Raw genomic sequence first — 22,913 nt, forward strand, 5'->3', positions numbered from 1 at the left:
ACTTTCCGTCCACCATCTGTCCTTTTTGCATACCAGCATAAGGAATAATTCATAGGTCCAAAATCATATACATTTTGTGTCTATTGGTTTGCATGGTAAATGACAGCTCTGGGCTTCGCTCAATAATCCAGGAATAAATGTTTTGAAGAGGATTAGATGTTGTCCTCCAGCTGTGAAAAATGTCATTAATGTATCTCCCTTGTATAACAAGCATTGAAAATGCACTATGTCTCGCCTTTTATTAAGTTAAAGCCATTTGCTTTGCTACCGGTATTGTATAGCAAAGCAAATGGCTTTAATTTATTGAAAGGCGAGACCTATTGCATTTTTAATGCTTGTGTTTAATCTTGACATGCTTGATGTCCGCGCGCCAGCCCAGGGGGTAGGAGGACACGAGGAGAGCATGCTCTGCGCACGTGGCGAGCACTGCAGGCCCCGTTACAAAGAATTACAGGCTGCTAGAACGAATGCGATGCGGCCATGCTTTTTTTAGGTCTCGCTGAGCCCCAGCGCATGCGCTGGCTCAGAGAGACATTCTGTAGTTGGGATTTTAAAGTGCTGCCTGTGGCCTAAAGCTTGAGTGCACGTGAGCGAGCACGCGCGCAGCCGCCAATCACTGCTGCGCGCGCACCACCCGCATGCATGCCACACAGCGTGTCCCTTCCTAGCGATCGCGATCACTTTCGCTTTGATCGCGATCGCTATTACTTTCGCTTTCACGGCCGCGCGGCCGTTACTTTTACAGCCGCGCGGCCAATCCTTGTTTTTCCCTGCTTTCGTTTTTTCTGTGTCCCCTCTTTTAACTTATTCGTAGACGCTCGTTGTTTCCCTGCTCTAACCCTTCTAGTGCCATGTGGGTACACACATTACTAGCTGATACCAGCCATCACGCCGTGTTTTCAGCGCACCATTAATTCGAGGCTTTGCAGTTTGAACACAGAAGGTGTTGCGGTGAATTTGCTGCGCCATAATGTAAGGTTAAATATTTCCATTAATGGCCGTTAAATGTCTAATGATTGCCAACGCGCAATGAACCCTTCCGGCTACTGGGAACACGAATTGAGCGGATTTCAGACAGGGCGTAGGTCGAGAGTTCTCAGATGTTTGCTTCAGAGCACGACCCGCCAGCAGGAGTGCCAATCTGTTATGGAGATCTGATGTAATTTGCTACTATTTTTTTAGGAAGAATTCAACTGATATTTAAAAGGTTGATTAATGTTTGTGTTCTGCAGATGAAATTCACCCTCACTCTGTGTGCAAGAGAGAAACCCGCACACATTATGACGAGCAGAAGTGGTGATAGACAGTTGTGCACAGTTGTTTTTAGTGGTGTTTGTTAATATTCAAGTATTTGTATAACGCTCGGCTGCAGCGGGGCTTCATAGCGCTGTAGGCTGCCTGGAGGTTGATGTTTCATTTCTGCACGGCTCTTACTTACAGCACAGTGTACAGCGGTGCTCATTTCCACAACACCTTCATCAATCATCCAAGACACTACTAACAGAGTACTCACTCACCTCACCACATTACACCCCGACGCCGGACAAACAGAGGTCAAATGTCATCAGCAGTGCACTTGCCATGTTCTGCCATCTTGTGCTTTTTGCAGCGCCCACCAGTAGAGTGCTACGTTCTTGTCTTCAGGGTTATGTGACAATAACCTGTTTGACAAACTCCAGACATGAAAATGAGTGAATCGCTTGTGTAGTATAGCGCGTAGTACAGCGCGGGCCTCGTTGAGTGAGAGGTGTGGATTTAGTGAGGATTTTCTTTTCCCTTGAGGCGCGGTGTGTTGTTTCCCTGTGTTTGTTCACGGAGAAGTGCATTTTAAAACATCATTTTCAAATAAATTAACCCATTATACAGTCATCGGTTTTGCAAACTCTTCCGAAGTGAGGCTCCCATAACCTTTCAGTTCTTCAACGTGTTCCCAGAGGTGTCGTAACTCCGCCCGCCACTTCCTTTCATTTCCTCAGTTTCCACCTTCCAAATACGAATACAAAACATTACACAGATCCCGTAATCTCAGTCAGCTGGGAGTGGGTCTGTTCGTCAGGTTAGACAGATCACCTTGGCGCAGACCCCGAGGTCCAGAATTAATAACACTTGGCACCAAGTTTGCATCAGAAAAGTGACACAAACCGAGTAAAGTGTTTAATTGGGATTTTACTTGTGAGCGCAAACCATCTTTGGTGCTGAATAGCAGCCATAAAGTAACTCAAAGTAGTGCAACTTTGAAACGAGGGGTTATACCAAGGGTGGTGCATGGGCATTCCTTTTCAACCACTTAATAGTTTGAGGCAAAGCTGCATCTACTGAAAAAGTTCAACAGTATTGTGTGTCAAAACTGTAGACCTCCTGGAGGTAGGCGTAACGTGGTAGAAAAGTGTCTTTCCTCCAAACGTTTCCAATTGCGAGTGGGTGCTGTACTGTGCACATCACATACAAATGTATAAACATTTTAAACTGTGTCAATAATACCATTGTTTAATGGAAGGGCACCATTCCAGTATAAAACATATGCTATACGTCACATAAACACCCTTGTACTGTGGTGCCAGGGTGTGAACGTGGAGCTTACAGCCCGAAGTATCCCAGGGCAGAGAGCGAAAGGCAGCATCGACACATCTGAATAGATATGGCGCGGTCCTGCTGTGTTTCTTTCATCAATGCAGCACAGCAACCTCGGCTTTTGTGCTGCGTTGTGACAGTGGCATAACAAAACGTGAAAGTTTGGCACTTTGTGTCACTGCTGTCCTTTTTAAAGTGCTCATACCTTTTAGAGTTTGGCACTTTGTGTCAATGCTGTCCTTCTTAAAGTGCTCATAACTTTCAGTGTTTGGCTGTTTTTGTGTCACATATTTTAATATGTGCATATTATAATTGTGTCAATGCTGCCCTTCTTAAAGTGCTCATACCTTTAAGTGTTCTCAGAGTATCTCAGAGGCCGCTCGCCACATTTCACAGACAAGCGCTACAAAATCACTGCGAACAAATTGAAAAAACTCCGCCAAGTTTAACGCAATAACAAGAAACAATGGCGAAGTCTGCAAATTACTGGAAGTCTTACATCAAAAAAGCCTTTGACTGACTTCCTGCTATTTGACAAGAAAATCCAGTCTGTGGCAATCAGCTTTTTTTTTTTGCAGAACTGTTGGTTTGCCCCTTAGCAAAACGAGCATTGGCATAGCCAATAGGTCTCGCTTTTGGGACCTTATAAGTATTTAGTTATGCAGCACAATATCCTTGGTTCAACAACATCAACTGTTGCATGGCTAAACACTTATAAGGTCCCAAAGGCGAGACCTATTGGCTATGCCAATGCTTGTTTTAACAGCGGCCGGCACACATGAGATTCAGTTTCTTTTAAACTCGAGTCTTGATATCAAAATCAGACACACTGACATTTTGTAAAACTGTATACCAATAACCTTGGTTTTGACGTACGTTGCCAAATAGGTTTATATTTGAGTGTAGCTCATTGATTGAGGTGCTTAGAATAGACTTTTTGTGTCCTTGGCATCGAAGATCCATGCAGCAGTTGCACTGCGTTCCGTGAGATACAAGTTGATCGCTAATAGTATCAGCAATATTCAAAATACCCTCATTTATAGAGTTGACAAAGGACAGTGCTCTTGGTTAGTTCCAACAAGCAAGACCCCACATCTCTCTCTCTCTCTCTCTCTCTCTCTTTCAGTCTCCTCATCCTTCTCTCTTCCTGACCCTTTTTCTCTTTCGCCTTTATTTAATTTTATCTATTCATTTTATTTATTTTATATAGGGCGGACATGCAGAGAATACAGAGAAACAAGAAGCGAGTGAGCGCCAGGGATAGTGGGCTTTTCACAAACTTAAAACCTAACATAGCCATGAAAACGAGGTGAAATGAGGCTCTGGGGGTGGATTTTGTACCACGTGATGTTAAATCATGCTGGATGACGTTGATGGGTTTTTTTCGATTCCCTTTGGTCCAATGTATTTATCAATTCCGTTCTGCCGTTGTTTAGGCCTGGGGGAACCAGCAGCAGACTGCTGCTTGCGCTGCTGTTACCGCCGCATCTGCAGGCAGCGCCTTGCAAGTCTCCCGAGGAGCTGAAGGCGACACCGCTGCCGCGCTCTCTTCCTTCTTGAAGACTGGCGCGCGCAGCACATTTATCGATCTTTCATTTGTGTGGACGGGCCGTGGGGAGTCTGTGGGGCGAATGCTGCACTTAAAGCCCCTGGCAGGGCGAGAGGTTTGTGCCGCACGTCGCGGGAATGTCACGTGTAATCCCCAGAAACGCCGCTAGTGCACATCTTCTAGTCCGCCCGCATGCACGCTTTGGAATCTGTATTGATTCCAAAAGGCTCTTCTCCGCTAATGCCAGGCGAGACTTAAAAGCCCTGGGGCAAGGGCAGCGGCGCACATGGTGAAGAAACACGTATGATTAATAATGGCTGTAATTGATCTTATAATGAGCGAGAGATAAGCTAGCAAACTCTGCATACTAATATGGGAAACAGCACTCAGTGAGCTGACACACCCTCTCCAATTTGTATATAAGGAATAACCTTTTAGCCAGCAATCAGTCACCACCTCTGCTGCCTTTCTTGAGCTGGTGCACCTGCGATAGTACAGCATGGCAAGTTTATACAGTTCCGGGGGCATGCACGCTCGCAGTGTTTCTTCTCAGAAAACTGGTGCTAGACAGGGTGCCAGCCAGGGTAGCCATGCTGGGGGCTCTTACGGGGGCTATGCGGGTGGCAGCTTTGTTGGAGGTGCCGGAAGTAGCTTGGCTGGTGGTGCAGTAGGTAGCTTTGTTGGTGGTGGTGGTGTTGGCAGTCAACATGGGGGCCAGTGGGGCCAGTGGAACCAGTGGGGCCAGGCTAGCCATGAGGACCAATGGAGCCATGCTAGCCAAACACATAGTGAGGGCCTTCTCTCTGCCGGGGAGAAAGCAACCATGCAGAACCTCAACGACCGCCTGGCTGCCTACCTGGACAAGGTCAAGCAACTGGAGAATGCCAACGCCGAGCTTGAGCGTAAAATCAAAGAGTGGTACGCAATGCAAAGACCAGCTCCTGGAGAGAAGGACTACAGCAAATATTTCAAACAAATTGAAGAACTTCAAGCTAAGGTGAAGTATCATGTTCGGCTCAATTTATTCCTTATTTTAGACAATGTTTTCACTGGTCAAAACTGATTCCTTAATTTTCTCTGCAAAATGTGAAGGTAATTCTTTCTCTTCCCCTTCCTCTTTAAGAGTTTGCCTAATCCTAGATCGTCCATATGTCTCTCTATGTACTTCTCTTTCTCTGATTTTTTTCCCATTTCAATCCTAATCACATTTTTTAAAAAATTGAACAATTTAACATTACCATTTTCGCCACAATGCAGAATGAGGTTTAAACATAAACAACTGTCTATAGCATGTGTAATTAGACCAATGTTCGCTGCAATTTATGTGCCCCATCTTATTGGCAACCTCCCAAGTATACCCGAGTTCCTCTGTATGGTATCAAGTACCTGTCCTGGTACTGTACCCTAAACCTTTTACTCACTAACGTTCTTCTCTTGATTGCAGGATAAAAATCTAGGAATTTGAATCTAAGTTCTAGAAAAACATGTAAAATGAAAATCACAAAGTTTGAAAGCAAATGTTTAGAGATAAAGTTGTCCGTGATGGTTAAGCATTTTTACGTTTTTTCCTATCTGAAGCACACATCACTAAATACATTGGTACTAATTGCTCTAACAAAGCATACACTGCAATCAATTAATGCACACGCTTATGCAGCAAATAGCATACAACCATAAGTTGTAGAGCAGGTGTCATGCAGTTAAAGAGGTGGCCACTCATATCATGATAGAAAAGTATGATAATAGAGATAAGATAATGGAGAAAACATCAATTTATTTTCTGGCAAGGGTAATTTAAAGCACAGGATGCAAGCAACAACAAACCACAGGAGATGCCAGAGTATTCTTACCATCCCTGCTCTGACCCAGCATTGGCTGATAAAAAGCAACAAAACACACAAAGTAAACGCTTTCCAATTCAGATTCCTTGCCATTTTCTAACCTTTTTTTGAGAATGCCCAGTTGAAAATCTTATTCGGTACAGTATGTTTTCTCCTCTGATCTTGTTGCACCCCGGTTTACCCAGAGGCCAGATCTTGCTGGAGTGCAGCTTCTTTCAACAGCGTCACTTACTGATACACAAAGCCTCAAATAAAATGTTTTCCCTGTAGAAACGTCCCATTTGCCTTATCGAGCTAAGGTTTTAGAGAGTAACACTGAACCTAAAAACATCTCCCCATGACTCTAAACAATTATTCAGACCAAGAACAACCCATCAAGAGAGAGAGCTGTTGCTCGTAGGTACTTGCAGGCCTGTGAAATTATAACCTAAGGTTTCACAGCCTCTTTTGTATCCAACCCCTGGATCTTTACGTAATAGTCTTTGGGAGAACTGCTCTTGCAGCAGCTTCGTGCACTCGAATATAAATTGTGGCACCGGAAACTGAACAAGTGACCCAGGAAGGAGTTGTTCAGGTCCAGAGAGAGAGTCTGGTCAGTAGACCTTGTTAAGCAACTCGTAACATTTAATTGCCTTTTGCAATAAGACTGCTTTAGTTTGCAGTAGCCCTTAAGAAGGAAATTAAACTTGTTTCCACGTGTGAAATTGCAAGCTAAATACATAATGCAATTACTTACAACATTAATGTAAACTAATGGCAACAGTTGGGATTGAAAAGCAACTTGAAAAATCATGTTGGCATTTTTTTTTTTTAAAGAAACCTTCGAGCAAAATTCCTAATGTGGCAGCTATTTTTATTTCCCAAATTACCAAGGAAGTTCCAATGTCTACCCAACTTTTGAGCTGATTTTAATATGCTAAATTGGTGAATCATTCACAGGTGATGAGCAGCAGAAGAAGTAGTCAGAAGTCTATGGTTACAGAATTCAACACAGTACTCACTACAGACGGCAACAAATGTGAACTAGAATGTGGAATTCAAGTGAACTAGACTAGAGCCAAATTAAGTGAAATTCTGTCTATTGGCAATTATCACCAGCACTAAGATCACGGTGTGTCAAGCTGATAAAGTGCTGAGATGCAGTTTTTCATGTTTGTATTTGAGTGTGACATTCAGTACTTTAGGCAGTAGACTTACTCAGCAGCTCAACCCTCACCGATATGGAGGACACCACTTAGTGAACATAACATGTAACGTTTTAATTGCCATTAAAAATAACAGGCCCAACTTGCAGCCCATGTTAAATGTAATAGGGTATGAACGAGTAGGCCTTAACTCTTCCTAATGCCATCTTGTGTTTGCAGATCCTGCAGGCCCAAGCGGCCAAAGCCAGCGTCGTCCTGCAGATCGATAATGCCAGGCTGGCGGCTGAGGACTTCAAACTCAAGTGAGTGAAACACAGTAGTGACATGTCGCAAATGGTTCATATCATCACACTTCCAATTCAAATTCAGGCAGCCTGGAAGTCAAGAAACACTGATGCCTCCTAGCAGACCTAGGAGTCTTTTCCCCTATGGCAGATAACTCACTCACTGGCAGCCATGTTACAAGGGAGTTGTACAGGGGTTTTTACTTGTGGCTTCTCTTGTGCATTGAAGGCATAGATTCATGACTCGGGTAATTCATCCACTTTACTGACACTGTTCCTAATAAAGTGAGTATTGTCAGTTTTAGCTGCTCACTGTTCTATGATAAAGGTTTGGCATGTAGAAGGAGAGCAGGTTAATGTAGAGCACGTGCCCCGGCAATGTGCCTATATCTTCAACACAGTATCAGCTGCTGGTGACACCACCAGAGCAGGAACTCATTGGAGCTCCCCTCAAAAATGCCCACTCCTCACACAAGGCATTTATGTCATATTAGGTGAACGTACTTCCTTAACCCCTCGGCTGCGGCAGGAATTCCGCCGCAGCGCTGGGGGGGGGGTTTGGGGGCAGTGCGGTGGCGCTGTGCTCATGACGGAGCCACTCCGTCATGAGTCACGGTTGAGCTGTGCTCATGACGGAGTGGTTCCGTCATGACTCCACCCACTGCGCTAATCGCCCGCACAGGCGGGGAATTAGCGCCGCTTGGGCGGAGCGGGCGCCAACGGCCGCAGCATGACGGAACCACTCCGTCATGAGCACAGCTCAACCGTGACTCATGACGGAGTGGCTCCGTCATGAGCACGGAACGGGTTAAAGTGCAGCATGTTTAAGGGATTAATTGCTGCAATATTGCAAAGGAAGGAGCAGTTTGACATGAGCTACACTTCAAAGAAAATGAGGAATGGAGATAACTCTAGTAGTGGATGTAGCAGACACAGTGCTGTTTGCACTGGGTCCATTGTTCCACTATTCCCAATTTCAATAGATTGGATTGGTACTGATGAAATTTGGCACCAACGTTTGCAGTACCTAACAAGTACAAAAAAAGATTTAAAATGATTGACCAGTGTAAAAACAACCATTGGTTCGTCCAAATGTTGATACAGATGCAAGGACAAATTTTCAACTCCAGAAGTAAAATCAAGGTGATAAAAGAAACTTGGAAAAAACTGCTGATGAAAAACAGTACTGCCACTTATGTAATATATGTAGCCATGCTTACCAGTAATTCGTGGATGCAAAATAACCCCCATATTATGAGTGATTTCCTCTGGAATAGTGAATATCACCCAAAATTAGAATTTCCCTATGTCAATTCTCAAATGCTGAGAGAAGTTCCGGTGAAATATCCTCATGGTTTCACCTGGCAAATTTAGCCCTGGAAACACCATAGGTAATTTTGTACATGAAATTACAACATCCATCGTAATTCACTATTCAGTTGGTGACACCTGCCACTGGCCGGTTAGAGACTAAGGGACCACTCAAAATGAGGTTTTATAAAGTGTTCCTTGAGAAAGCCTTGGGATTATCTGCCCCAAAAGACACTCAGTGATTGTTCCGATAACTTCCACTAAGGCTCGTTCTATGTGCATTTTATTTGTAACTGACCCCATGTTTGGCTTGGATGGGTAAGACTTGTTGCACCCCGTGTATCTAAACCACCAGTGTGACTGTGATCAGACAGAGCCAAAATAATGGATAGAACATGCTTTATCAAAGAGCCTGAGTCTTTCATTAACATGTTCCTAGGTATGAGCATGAGCTGATGCTTCGCCAGAGTGTGGAGGCTGACATCAATGGGCTGCGACGAGTCCTGGACGAGCTGACCCTGGCCAAATCTGACCTGGAGTCAGAGTTGAAGAGCCTGACTGAGGAGCTGGCAGCACTCAAGAAGAACCACGAGGAAGTAAGAGATAGCAATGTGTTTCAGAATGGTCTTGAAAGTGATGAATATGGGATAAACCCAAAGTACCAATAATTTTCAGTACCAATCTTTTAGAGGCCAATGAATGGCACCAAATGTTTACATATACTGTAGGACATCATTGTCCAATGGTGGTGCAGTAGGGCTGAGTCCATGCCAGATTTACAGGATAGCCAATGACTATTTAGATTCACCAAATGCTAATTTGTGTTATGAGGATATGCTGCAAATCTGGCATGAGTCATAGAGTCTCTCTTAAACATTTTTATGGGACCCTCAACAGCAACGCTCGTTCAGTGGCATACCAGTAACTGATAGCATCATCAACTAGTCTGTCATCCACCAGGAGGAGGTGTCGCAAACACCAGAGACAGTGTGGAATCCGTGGCATAGATACTGTGTTCTATAATTATCGCCTGTCCAAGCGAAAAATGAATTTATTAATGATAAGGCAGGGGTAAGGTTAAAAGAAAAAGAGATGTGTGTAGGAAAGAGCCAGATATTCCGCCCATTTATATAAACATATGGTCAACATGTTTCAGCCTACTTGTGCCTGTCAAGATCCGTAAGAACCATAACGTTTGTTTCTTGGATCCCTTTAGTAGGACAGAAGGGACACCATCACCTGGTCATATGAGTCACAGTTATGTTCTTTCTATGGAGAAACATGATCATGCAATGTCCTCTCCTTCATTACTCATAGTTGGGTCCGCATAGGTGCGGGGGGGAGGGGAGAAGGCAGAAAGTTACGCTCAGTTGGCACTGGCTCTTCATGCGGATAACAGTCCCTCATGTCCTGCATGGTTTTTTAAGAGAGACATCTTGATGTAGCACTGTGTTTTCCCACTCCTTTTGATGTCTGTTGATACTCTGTTGGGAAGCTGAGTGGGATATCTTCTTCTCTTTGCTGCTCTCTCCCCCTACCGATATTTGTGATGGATGTTAGATCAGCATTAGAAACTCCTGTTGTAAAGTGTGATGATTATGCTAGCATGCTGAACATTACTTAATGGTCAAGTGATAAATAGTAAGTTCTTTCAAAATTAGTTCTACTAGCAAAACATTTTATTACATAACCCAATTTCTATTGTTGATCTTCTATTTTTTACATCTCTAGTATGCAAATTAGGTTAAAATTAAGGGTATTTGTCTTATTTTCTCTTTGTAGGAGATGAAGGGTCACCAAAGTGATAGTCAAGGAGACGTCAGCGTCGAGATGCATGCTGCTCCAGGCATAAACCTCCTCGGCCTCCTAACCAAGACAAGGGAGCAATATGAAAGAATGGCAGAGGAGAACCGCAGGCGGGCCGAAGAGGATTTCAACCAAAGGGTATGGACTCCTCTTCCCATTATGTTCATTGTCGAAACAAAACAGAGAAGACCCCATCAAATAACCCTCATTTGTCTTTCAGAGTGCTGAGCTGAAACAACAAATCTCAACAGGGGTGGAGCAGGTGCAATCAAGCAAGACTGAGGTGTCAGAACTGCGACGGTCCTTGCAATCGCTGGAGATAGAGCTGAAGGCACAACTGGCAATGGTGAGAGAAAATGTAGCCCTCAGAAGGCATCTCCACTATTATGAACCTGAAAGGTGTTGTGTAATAACATAAATCTATTGCCAGTTATGTAATCATATTAATGATTTATGCAACTGCACATTTCTTCTCTAAAAAGAAAATGTTCTGCCATCAATCTTGGAGGGTTCACTACTCATTTCCTACTCAGTACAATGACTAACTCCTGCCTTTGACAGAAGTACACCTACAGTCATTTACCGTATGGTACTGGGTTGGGGAAAATTCAGCAAATATTTACAAACTCTCAAGCTTCTGGGTGTTCTGCAATTTTCCAGGGAATCCTCGTCCTGGAATTCCTTCCCAGCCCGGGTATAAGTTTTACCCATGTGGAATATCGCATCGCAATAGTGTATCAATATACCTGGGGAAATTGATTTTCGAGTGCCAGTCCACTTTTTGTGAATTCCTTTAAATCATACCTTTTGCTATTTGTACACACACACACAACATTGTGATTTGTTCTCAGTGTGGTTAGAAAGATAGTGAATGTACGAACAGTCAGTCCATATTAATTCAAATCCTTGTCCTCCACTCTTAAGCACTTGTGGATCATTGTGGTCTATATCTTTCCAATTATTCCAGCTTCTTCTTGGATCTTTACCTATGCCTAGGTTAGTTTCCATTTCCCTTACTCTAGGGTTGGGTGAGAGTTGGAGCACTACCATTCGACAGTCCCAAAAACTGCACATTAAATGTCCATAAAGGGTCAAGAAACACAAGAACTCAACTCAAATTCACTGAACGGTCATCACTGAGCAACCAATAGACAATTCACTACACTATAAACAGCTTGAGCAAAAGGCAGAGTCTGAATGATATCCTTTGACCATGAAATCACCAGCAATGCGATGCAGGAACCAAGAAAACAACAATGTTTGTAGACGTGGTTGCTCAATAGGTTTGACCTCTAATTTCTAATCATGCCGTTTTTATTGATCAAACAGAAAAGTTCCCTGGAGATGGACTTAGCCGAGACAGAGGGAAACTATTGTTCTCAGCTGGCAGAGCTGCAAGCCAAGATCAGCATCGTAGAAGAGCAGCTGGTCGAACTCAGGGAGCAGACAGAGCACCAGAGTGATGAGTACAACCAACTCCTGGACATCAAGAGCCGGCTGGAGCAGGAGATTGAGACCTACAAGCGTCTGCTCGAAGGCTCAGGAGGGTAAGAAGGCGGAAGCACGCTCCATTAATGAATTCCTTCACTTCCCTTAGCAAGGCACACTATATAGAAGGATCTTAGAGTAGGGAAGCATGTGTAGTGTCACAAGGCAGTCTGAATGAGGATACAGAGGATTCAGCTCTCTTGAAAAAGATTCCCTTCACTTTTCAAAATGTGGGCCCAATCCTTCTACACTGGTGCAGCTCTGCTGTGTGAACATCTGTATCGCTCTGTAGTGTGAGCAATAACATCTGCACAGCAGCAATTTTATAAAAAGTTGTGCACTAATGATGTTATCGTCTGTTCTAAAAAGCCTTTTTATTTATTTTTATTTATTTATTTATGGAGCTTATAGAGCGCGCAGCTACCTCCAAAGGAGGTGTCCCGGCGCTAAGATTACATAACTGTCCCCATGAGGAGTAACCAAGATCAAATCTCACCGAGAAAATGGGAAACGGTGAGGAGTTGACAGTTCCAAGTCCTACCGCCTAGTGAACAGCCAGGTCTTGAGTTTGCGGCGAAAGGCTGGCTCAGATTCGCAGAACCTGAGGTCAAGGGGGAGGCTATTCCAGAGCTTGGCGGCAGTGACGGTGAAAGATCTGCCGCCAGTCCGAGAAAGCCTGAATCTAGGAACCAACAGAAGACGAAGGTTATTGGATCTGAGATGTCTGGCTGAAACAGAGATCTTGAGACGCTTTTTCAGATAAAGTGGGCCAGTACCATGGATAGCCCGAAATGTCAGGATCAGAATTTTAAAGTCTATGCGTCGTGAAATGGGAAGCCAATGAAGTTCTTCTCGGTAGGCTCTGACTGAAGTACGGGCAGGGATGTTACCGATAAGCCGGGCTGCCGCATTTTGGACTATTTGCAGGCGGTCAATAAGATAGTGCGGGGCATCTGCATATAGACTATTAGCATAGTCTAGATGGGTGATGATAAGGGCCTGGACTACGGTTTTGCGTGAGGATAGAGGGAGGAAGGGGAAGATTTTTCTGATCATGCGAAGTTTAGAGAAACAGGCCCCTACCACTTTGTTAACTTGGGCATTTCCGGACAAAGAGTTGTCAAAAATGAAGCCCAGGTTACGAGCTGCCTTCACGGGAGAGGGTGGGGGATTCAGAATGGTAGGCCACCAGAGGGTTGCAGGGGGGGGGGATTTTTTACTGAAAAAGAGAACCTCGGTTTTGTCGGTGTTAAGGGCAAGGTGATTGGCTGACATCCAGGAGCATATGTTACCAAGGCAGTTTCTAAAGTTGGAGAAGAGGGAGTCAGAATGGTCTCGAAAGGAAAAGATAAGCTGAGTATCGTCAGCGTAGGAGACCACCCTGACGCCCCAGGATTCAACTACCTTGGCCAGAGGAGCCACATAAGCATTAAACAGTAGAGGGCTCAAGGCAGAGCCCTGGGGCACTCCACACAGGAGGGGTTTGTCTTCGGATTCAAAAGGGTGCATCGTAACCCTTTGGGAACGGCTAGACAGGAAAGAAATAATCCAGGCCAGCACTGTCCCACCGACCCCTAGCTGCTGTAGGCGGGAGGTAAGTATTTTGTGGGAGACAGTATCAAAAGCAGCGGATAGGTCGAGGAGGACCAACATGGCCTCCTCGCCCCTATCCACTGATTCCCTGATAATTTCAGAGACTTCAAGCAGCGCAGTCTCGGTGCTATAGCCGGATCTAAAACCGGACTGAGAGTCGTGTAGCAGCTGATTAGACTCTAAGTACAGTGCCACTTGTTTCTGTACCACCTTCTCCAGTATCTTGGCAGGTTTAGGCAGGAGAGAAATAGGTCGATAGTTGCCAAAAAGCAGAGGGTCTGCACCAGGTTTTTTCAGTATGGGGACCAGCCTGGCCTGTTTCCAAACTGAGGGGAATAGACCTTGCGACAAAGAGGCATTCCAGATGGAAAGAAACGGGTTCACAAGGATAGGGGCGAGATTACCCATGATTTTGGCAGGAACTGGGTCCAGGGGGGAACCAGACTTAACGTTGCGTAATAAAGCTAACGCGAGATCAGGAGTTAGCTCGCTAAAAGAGTTGAAAGAACGAGAGGGGAGGCCAGGGCAATCATCAGGGAAATCCGGAGCCATTGCTGCAAAGGAGGAGGAGAGTTTAACTATCTTCTCTTGAAAAAAATCAGACAATCCATTGCAGAGATCTTGAGTGGGAGTAAAGAGGGATTTCAAAGCAGGAGGATATACGAAGTCATTCACTATGGAAAAAAGAGTTTTGGAGGAATTCTGCGCCTGTTGAATCAAATTAAAAAAGTAAGCTCTCATGGACGAGCGTGTTAGTTTGTGGAACTTACTCAGGGCAGATTTGTAGGCCAATTTGGCTACAGGATCATAGTTCAATCTCCATTTACGTTCCAACTGCTTACACTTGCTCTTTTCCTCACGCAACAGAGGGGAGAACCAAGGGGCAGAAGGACGGGATCTGGAGGAAGTGACGGGGACCAGAGGGGAAACCGAGTCAAGTGCATCCGAGAGGGCCGAATTGAATCTCAATGTTTCTAAATTGAGGTCATTTAGCTGGTTAAAATGAAAATGTAGATGAGCTTCCAGGGAGTTACATGTAACTTTGGTCCATTTACGACCTTTAACTCGATTAAGGGGGATAGGGGGAGGAGGGGAGGGGGCTGTGAAAGAAAAAGGGATAAGATAATGATCGGTCCATGTCAAAGGAGTGGGGGGGAGAGTGGAGAGGGAAGGAAGATTGGAAAAAATGAGGTCAAGGGTATGGCCTGCTATATGAGTAGGACCTGTCACTAGTTGAGGCAAGGTGAGTCCTTGTAAGGTTTCTAACAGAGAGGAGGCTAGTGTGCAGGAGGGATTATCAATATGAATATTAAAATCTCCTAAAACAGTAAAATGGGAGTGTTTGAGAGAAAAATCGGCGATGGAGTGAATCAGAGTGATAAGGGAGGAAGAGGTGACGGCCGGGGGATTATAGACCAGTATGCCTGCACAGATGGAACAAGCAGGGTCCATAATTGAAAAGTGAGCGGCTTCGATGATGCCAAGGTTGGGAATTTTCGTGAGGTTTAATTTGAGATGGGATTTAGCAATGATCGCAAGACCTCCTCCGGTCTTAGAGTTGTCTCGATTAATGCCAATGAAATGATAACCAGGGGGAGTAGCAAGAGTGATGTCCGGTTTGGAGGAGTCTTTTAACCAAGTTTCAGTAAGAAACAATAGGTCCCAATTGTGGGTTTCAAGAGATAGCCATATGTCATGAGCATGGGCTGGGAGAGATCTGCAATTGACTAATGCGGCCTTTAAGATGGTGGATGGCTGATCATTGATTTTAGAGGGTAGACGCCGAGGTCTAGGTACTATGGGGAGAGAGAAGTTACAGTGAGGGCAGGAATAAACAGTAGTATCTAGGCTAGCAATGTTACAGCAAGTAAAGGGGGCACAGGTATCAGGACGGAGGTGAAGAAGTTGATCAGAGGACCAACGAATTTTTGGGGCAAGTGAAGCAGGGGTTACGGCGTTGGGCGCGGGTCCGGCGCGGACGGGCGCAGACGGGCTGGACTTAGGCGCGACTTCGGCGCGCGACGGCGCGACTTCGGCGCGCAAACAGCGCTCCCGCTGCGCTCGTCCGCTGCACTTCCGATGGAAGTACATGTTTTATAGCTGCAGATAACGTCAGTAGGGGGGTGTGGCTTCGAAAAAGGGGCGTGGCCTCACTCGACGACGGAATGTTAGGCAACGTTAGACATTGTTCTAGGGTGCTAAATTCAGCTATTGCTACTTAGTTTGAGATTTGTACTTGAGGTATACCCATAAGCATACATCTAAATACAAAGGTCCTCACCCAAGTGTATGCTGGGTAAAATGCAAAATTACATATGTAACGTAGAGGAATATCATGCAATATTCTGCTTGTCCCTTGTTTGCGCCTGGTTTCAATTGGCAAAGGGATTTCATGCAAAGTCAATTTGTGCTACTTTAGCAGATTCTGCTTTTTATGAAAACCTGTGGGTGCTTTGTGCTGTTCCCACTCTGTTACATTCCCTCTGCATAGATAACGGAGGAGTTGGTAGACTGCAATGCAAAGCAATTTTGGAGTCTTCTGTTGTCCTCTTCTGACACAAAATACTTTTTGTGCATAAAGGTTAATGGTTGCTGCTGTTTGCTCCATTTTAAACAAAGCTGCGCCATACTGGCTCCAGTGCTAACTGTTAGTAAATCTATATCAGAGATTATAAAAACCACTGTCTCATCTTTTATATTTGCTGGGCGAACGGCTTAAATCATCAATATGGTTGTGTTCATGGTTACGCATGACAACATGTTTTTTTCTGTTGAATGGAATGGGGTAAGCCAGGTGAAAATCCAAACCAGGCCACAGTTGTTTCAGTCGCCCCTAGTTCCCAGAATATGGGCAAGGAGTAATGGCTGGATTTATAGTTTGGCAGATGGGCGCTCCGTCACTACGTAATGGACATCCTGTCCGTCTCTTTACAAGTGCCATAGGACATAATGCACTCTTAATAAGGGGGATGAAATATCAGTCATATTTGTGATGGAGTAAACAATCCTTCAAACCCTAAATCAAGTGATAAATCTTTATTAGACGGCTTGGATGAATGAATAAATGAATGACAATTTCTAGAGCAGGAACATCTACCTAAAGGGAGCCTTGGCACTGAAAAAGGATTCCAGCCTAAGCAAGAGTTGTCTCCTAGTCAAGAATATGGAAGTGGAAAGAGCCAGGATTTAAGTTGTTTCCTCAGAAGACTGTGATAGGGTTTTCCCTAATCTGCAGAGGGAGGGAGCTCCACATCTTAGCTGACAGATAAGGGAAAGTTATTCCACCTTGTCTAGATCGTTTGATTCTGGTATTGTGAGACGATGGAGTGAGGAGGAGTGAAGAAGGCTCAGCGGTTGATGGTGAATGAGCTTTTTTAGATATGGCTTGGCCCTACATCTGCTAAGCTTTTGTGTATTAGGCAGACTGCCTTAAGCCATATCTAGAAAAGCTCATTCACCATCAACCGCTGGGCTATGGGGATTTTAACGTTTTTCTAAGGAAGTATTCAATTGCATTATATTTGTGCACATATAAAAGATGCATACTTTGAGAAGTTATATAAAGGTCTTTTAATGTCATGGAAGAGTTAAATTGTTGTGCACATGTCACTGGAGATGTTTGCCATTACTCCCTGTGATGAAGTGTGTCATTCCTTCTGTCCTCAAGAGATGCACTGTTCAAGTGCCAATCAAAAAGGCTCTTTACTCAGGACAATATCATTCATTGTGTTTCTTGAAACAGGTCCTCACAGGTCTCGCAAACGAAACCTCAGTCAGACTCTAGCTCTACAGGATACAGTTATGGAGGGCGCAGCAGTTACAGCGGCAGCAGCGGGTATGACAGAGGCTCTGGCACCGTTCTTCCAAAGGTAAATGTTCCTTGTGATACCCAATGCATGCACACTTGTACCCCACTCTCACAATAATCAGGCTCTGACATCACCACTTGCATCTCACTCATTCTCTAACATGAGAGTCACAGCGCTGGGTTAGATTCAGCATGTGGAGACTATCTTAGAGCATGTGACTTAGATTCAGGCTCAGACTGGAGCTTTGTAATGCTGATCCTGCATTCTGTCAGTAAGTTCTTTCTCACATATTAACACGTCTAGGTTTTCAATAGGACAAGGTAAGGCAACAACCTTAAGCACATCACTTTCGGGTGGTACCAAATTACTGGAAAAAACCCACAATTAAACTGTTTTCTCTGTAGTTTGCTGGTCTCAACTACACTACTTTCACTACTGTCCAGGATTCCAGATATGAACAAATAATATTTATCACTGAATTAGACTTATGTTAAACTTTATAATGCTGTGTAGATGTAGTGAGCACGTTTTTCCAAACCTACTTTAACGGACAGTGGCTAGCACTTTCCTACTTCTTACTGAGGCCCTAAGCACTCTCCAGATGGTCGACCCGACCAATGGTGTGGTATTTGAATCAGAGAAAGATGCAGGACTGCTCAGCTCTTTCTGTATCGGATACTGTTCCAGGGTCTGAAAGTCTGGAAAGGGAATAAGCTTCTACAGGTGGGGGGTTTGTTGGGAGGCCACCCTGGTGTGACAGGGTTCATACCACAGGTGACATTGCCTAATCAAAAGGGAAATTCTACACAAAGTATAGCAAAGTGTGTTAGAGGCCAGAAAAAGGCACTCTTAAGCTCCAAGTAAAACACCATAGCCCTCATTCTGAGTCAGGCAGAGAAACTCTACAACCTTAACTTGCTGAACTCTCTTCTAAAGTTAGTACTTGGGTCAACATACCTACCTCTTTTTTAACCTGTAGCATGTGTGTCACTCCAGTAACGGGGTATACAAAGAGTGATGAATGGGATGCTTGAATTAATCTCAGCCACCGGTAATTACTCGGGCCACATCCCAATCCATTGTTATTTTGCACACTATGCCACCTCAATTTAGACCCAGTCATATGCAAATCAATCTTGATCCTGCTCCAGTAGGAACAGTGAGGCCTGTACTGCTAGGCCAGGTCCTCCCTGAGCCAGAACGCAAGCAACCCAGGATTGTATACTCCCTCTCTGATAAGGGCTCATCAGCGAGATATAGATTAGTTCCAATGGCATAGTGTCCATGGGACCGACATCTGGGCTCTATTCTCATATGAAAAAATCTACTTGAAATGCAAACACGAGAAACGTTCTATACGATTCAGTGCCCGGTAGGAAAAATAGCACAACACTTTAGTAAATTTTGGGAACTTCACATAGCTCAAAAGTTGGCAATTTCACTGTTGTCATTTACATTTCACCTAGGGCTAACTCACTGGTAGCAGGGCTTAGTCACCTTAACTTACTGGTAGCAAGCCCTACTATATGGCTGATTCAACCACCCATGTTGCATTACACTATGGTGACTGCATTTTAGATATATCTGCAACTTGCTTCATATTTTGTTTTTCAGAGCCAGCCAGGACAACACAGGTCATAACGATTACAGAGGACTTAGTTGATGGCAAACCGGTCAGTGCGAAAAGACAGGTACATGACCATCAATGAATGTTGAGTAGGAGTTAAAGGTTGCAGACCCAGCCAATGGAACATGCGAGGAAAGGATTCCAGATAATAGAGAATGGCAGAAATACTATACGCTTTTTGGACTGCTTTGCACTTCATCCATATGCTTACAGTAGATCCCATGTGTACTACCCTCTCAATAAAAGAGCCTTTTCCAATTTGCAACTTGAAAAAGAGCATCCCAGTGCAGAGCTGGTGACATCACAATTTCTGAGCAGCTGCCACAACAAAGTTCATGGATGTAACTAAATTTCACAGTGAATCATACATAGTTAATGTTAAATGTATTATCAATAGAAACCATAGGGACCAGGAGCGGTCCATGCGGGTAAGAGCGGTGAGTTGGTGGGGCCAGGTTGGGGAAGGATTCGACAGACAACCACGAGGGAAAATTAAATAGATAATTAATTTTCCCTCTGCAGCGTCTGTCGAAATCCGCACCCCTGCTAACCGACCCCACCCCTCCTACCTGCACAGGCCATGGCTGACAGAGATAATAATGCATTAATTTCACCTGAAGATATTGTAAGAGAGGATACAAGAAAGAAACTTCAATCTGGAAACATTTGATGTGTGGTTCCTTTTCAATTCACAATTAAGCATTTATTTTTTAGGTTGTGCGGACAGTCTTCTTTTTACATCTGCTTGCTTTGTTGTTCAATTCAATAAACTTTCTCTTTGATGCAAGGTAATACACGTCTTTTCATTTATTTGTGTTGCTGCAACTAACTTCTCTCCAGGTTTCAGAGATTTTTTGCTTCAGAACTTCTTTGCCACTGAACAAAGTTGCATTTACAGCAAAGCTCAACTCCGAGGCAGAAGGAGCTATAAGGACAAAAAATGATTTGAGGGTTAAATAAATGGATGGATGATTGGGATACATTTATATAGCAGACAATATATATTGTGTCCTTTTGTGCTGATCTGCATTATAATCTACAAGCCAGAAAGTATAAGTGTTCATTAAGTTAACAATTAATTTAGAAAGAGAGATTTGATTATAGAAGGGAATCTGAGATAGTGGGGTCTCCTGGCTAATATCCCTGGAAAGGCATTACAGTATCTGGGACCTACATAAGAGAAAGTCCCTCTTTCTCTATCCCTGGGACTCAACGATGAACAGTAAAAAACATTTTCAATGAGAGCGCAGTTGTCTGGTGTGGAATTCAGGGTGAAGTTTGGGAATAATATATGCAGGTTTGCTTAAAAAATTTACATCAGAAATAGGATTTTGAAATTAAGATTGTCCTCCACATTGTGGTAACTGTTCCTCAGAAGGAAGAAGGACTCAGAGGCCAATTAGGTCGCTGAAATGAGATAAAGAAGGAAAAAGTCTCTAAAGGAAGTGTTCATTATCAGTGCTAAGTGGGGAACCTCTCCTTTTGATATTAGTGCCCTCACACACCCTTGCGAGTGTCATGCTTCATCATCGGGCGTTGCTCCTCGTGGGGGCGGCGCTGCAGTCCCCCACGGGCCCGAGAGAGGGCTCTTTGTCGGAGATCTTTTGTGGAGACGCAGTTGTGCATGCGGGTGTGTGGGCCTAAAAAAGGGGGGAGTGTGGTGTCTTAAAATTACCCACCGGTGCCATGGGGATAATTTTATTCGTTGGTCCGGGGGTCAGATAAAAAAATCTGTACAGGGGCAAGGGGCAAACCTCTATTAATAGATGGCATAAAGGACGGGGTATTACTCCCCTGCTCCTATTGCCCGTGTGTGAAGGAGTGTGTGCTGGTCAACATGTTTCGTGCCGTCGTTGGGTCCCTAGTGGATCCCCTCGCGCTTCGTCAGGACCAAAAATGTGACAAATAAAGAAATTGAAAGGAAAAGAGTAGGACACTCTTTGTTCCTAAAATACCTCTTATTCAGGTGAGATTATGCGCATTACGCTATGGGGGACACTGTTCACGTGTCCCAGCCTAGTACCTGTGGGGATGAAAGAGAGACAAAAGACAAGGAACAAACATATAGAGACTCAAAAAATGCTCGACGTTCACAAGGCATCTGAAAGAAGTACCTTTTGAGGCTGATAAGTGCATGCTGGTTGATGGAACGTTCAACCTAAATGATTAGAGACATTAGCATGCGCTCGGATGTGCAGGTGCTATTAGCCATATAACTCCATGAGATTATAGGTGAACATTGGTCAAACAAACAAAAGTGTATACTAGTCTTAAAAGGTGCAATTCGAGAAAAGGGCCACCCGAGTGATGTGCTCACACAGCGCGGATATGATGGTAGATGATGCGTGTGGAATAATCCGTATTGCAGCAGTGGATAAACCAAGTAATGGCATTTCTGATTATAGTACGTTGGTTTTGTAGTGGAACAACAAGGTAAATTCATGCACAGTGGTCGGGAGGTTGAAAAGAAATAAACAGAGTAAAAGTTTACCCCTAGCGAGAAGGAGAAGTGCCCCCTCGTAAGTCCTAACGGCGGTGAGGGGTAATCACCGCGGACAAAGACAATAGTAGGTAAAGGTTTTTCCAATGGCATACCTTTTGTCAGATGTCTCTCATGATAAAGCAGCGGAGTAATACTCACGTCGTTGACCCCTCGTTCAAGCCTATTTACCTGCCCAGCCGTATACGGGACTCCGGAGTAGTGGAGGTGGAGTAGCTCCGGTATTTGTGCCGGTGAAAGGCGGAAGTGTTTGGGAACGGAGAGAGGCGTGTCTCCCCGGGGAGCGGGGCATTACCTGGAAGTTTGCACGTCGGCAGAAGCTGGTCGCCATATTGGAGTGGGATCCACTATTAAAGAATGTGCTAGGCACTGGCACACTCTTATGAACTCTCGTAGAGAAATAGAAAAATAAAAAAATATGTATTGGATATTGTGAGTCTGTAATACCAAGGGAAAAGGTGGTTGTAGCGCTGAACCCCTGAAAAAAGAACATGTTGGAGGAGAGAAAAAGGCGAGCGCTGTTGGATGTGTACTATGTTTGAATCTATCCTGTATTAGCTACACGTGAATAAAGAATTCAGTTCCTTAATGGTTGCCTGGATCGGCGATACGGTGCTATTGAGATAGTATGGAGTGACATGCAGGACGATTGTGTCTGTAGTAGTGTAGTCAGATTACTCACGGTAAGTGCAGGCTAACACTGCCTGTAGGTGTAACTTGCATAGATTCGCCAGGAAGGATATGACAGAAAAAAGGTGCCATTCTGTCTGTGTGATGGAAATGTACGTAAGGACGCAGAGGGTGGCGACTCTGAGTTTTATTCACTCAAACATATAGCGGAGTTGAGAGCTGCAGTTTGATTGAATATACCCCGTATTGGCTACAAGCCAATTAAAAATTAAATTCCTTTATGGCTGCCTGGATAGGTGGCACAGGGCGGTTGGAGTAGGATGTGTTGGCAAGTGGGTTGATCGTGGTCATAGGAGCATAGACAAATTACTCAAGGTGCGTGCAGCCGTACACAGCCTATAGGTGTGACTGGAAGTGGTATGCCAGGTAAATGGTGATATAGAAAGGTCTTTTTGTCTCTGTAATGGAGAAGGACGCGAGGACGCAAAGGGTGGCGACTCCCAATTTTATTCACTAAGACAGGGGGCCATGTAGAAAGGTGCCAATATAATGAATGCCTTCTGTTTGTGAAACGATTGGTTCATGTATATTTATGAACTGGGAGGGGCAGCGGTAAGGTGGATAGGAATAGATCCGTTATTGCCTGATTAGGAGGACCTAGATGACTAATTCAGACCACGGTATATCGTCGTTAAGCCCACGTGTGTTGCTCTTTAGACGGAAGACCCAGCGTTGTTCTTGTCTGAAAAGGGAAGTCGC

At 44.4% G+C, this 22,913-nt stretch overlaps 1 protein-coding gene across 1 annotated transcript; it reads left to right on the plus strand.

Annotated features, from left to right (window-relative positions):
• Positions 1-2,174: 2,174 nt before the first annotated feature.
• Positions 2,175-19,816, plus strand: LOC146868253 (keratin, type I cytoskeletal 12-like). The gene is made up of 8 exons (XM_085609572.1): positions 2,175-5,117; positions 7,326-7,408; positions 9,141-9,297; positions 10,484-10,645; positions 10,728-10,853; positions 11,837-12,054; positions 17,331-17,457; positions 19,012-19,816. Exons 1-8 carry the CDS (start codon positions 4,620-4,622, stop codon positions 19,036-19,038), a joined length of 1,398 nt encoding a protein of 465 aa, XP_085465698.1. The 5' UTR covers positions 2,175-4,619; the 3' UTR covers positions 19,039-19,816.
• The last annotated feature ends 3,097 nt before the right edge of the window (positions 19,817-22,913 follow it).

This window comes from Triturus cristatus, chromosome 1_2 (assembly GCF_964204655.1).
Source record: "Triturus cristatus chromosome 1_2, aTriCri1.1, whole genome shotgun sequence".
Lineage (NCBI taxonomy): Eukaryota > Metazoa > Chordata > Amphibia > Caudata > Salamandridae > Triturus > Triturus cristatus.

Bases quoted from the DNA above. Each gene is read 5' to 3' on its own strand.
- LOC146868253 (XM_085609572.1), top strand. From the start codon at position 4,620: ATGGCAAGTTTATACAGTTCCGGGGGCATGCACGCTCGCAGTGTTTCT. The intron at 7,409-9,140 runs GTGAGTGAAACA...ACATGTTCCTAG, and splicing joins GCTGAGGACTTCAAACTCAA to GTATGAGCATGAGCTGATGC. The intron at 9,298-10,483 runs GTAAGAGATAGC...TTCTCTTTGTAG, and splicing joins TCAAGAAGAACCACGAGGAA to GAGATGAAGGGTCACCAAAG.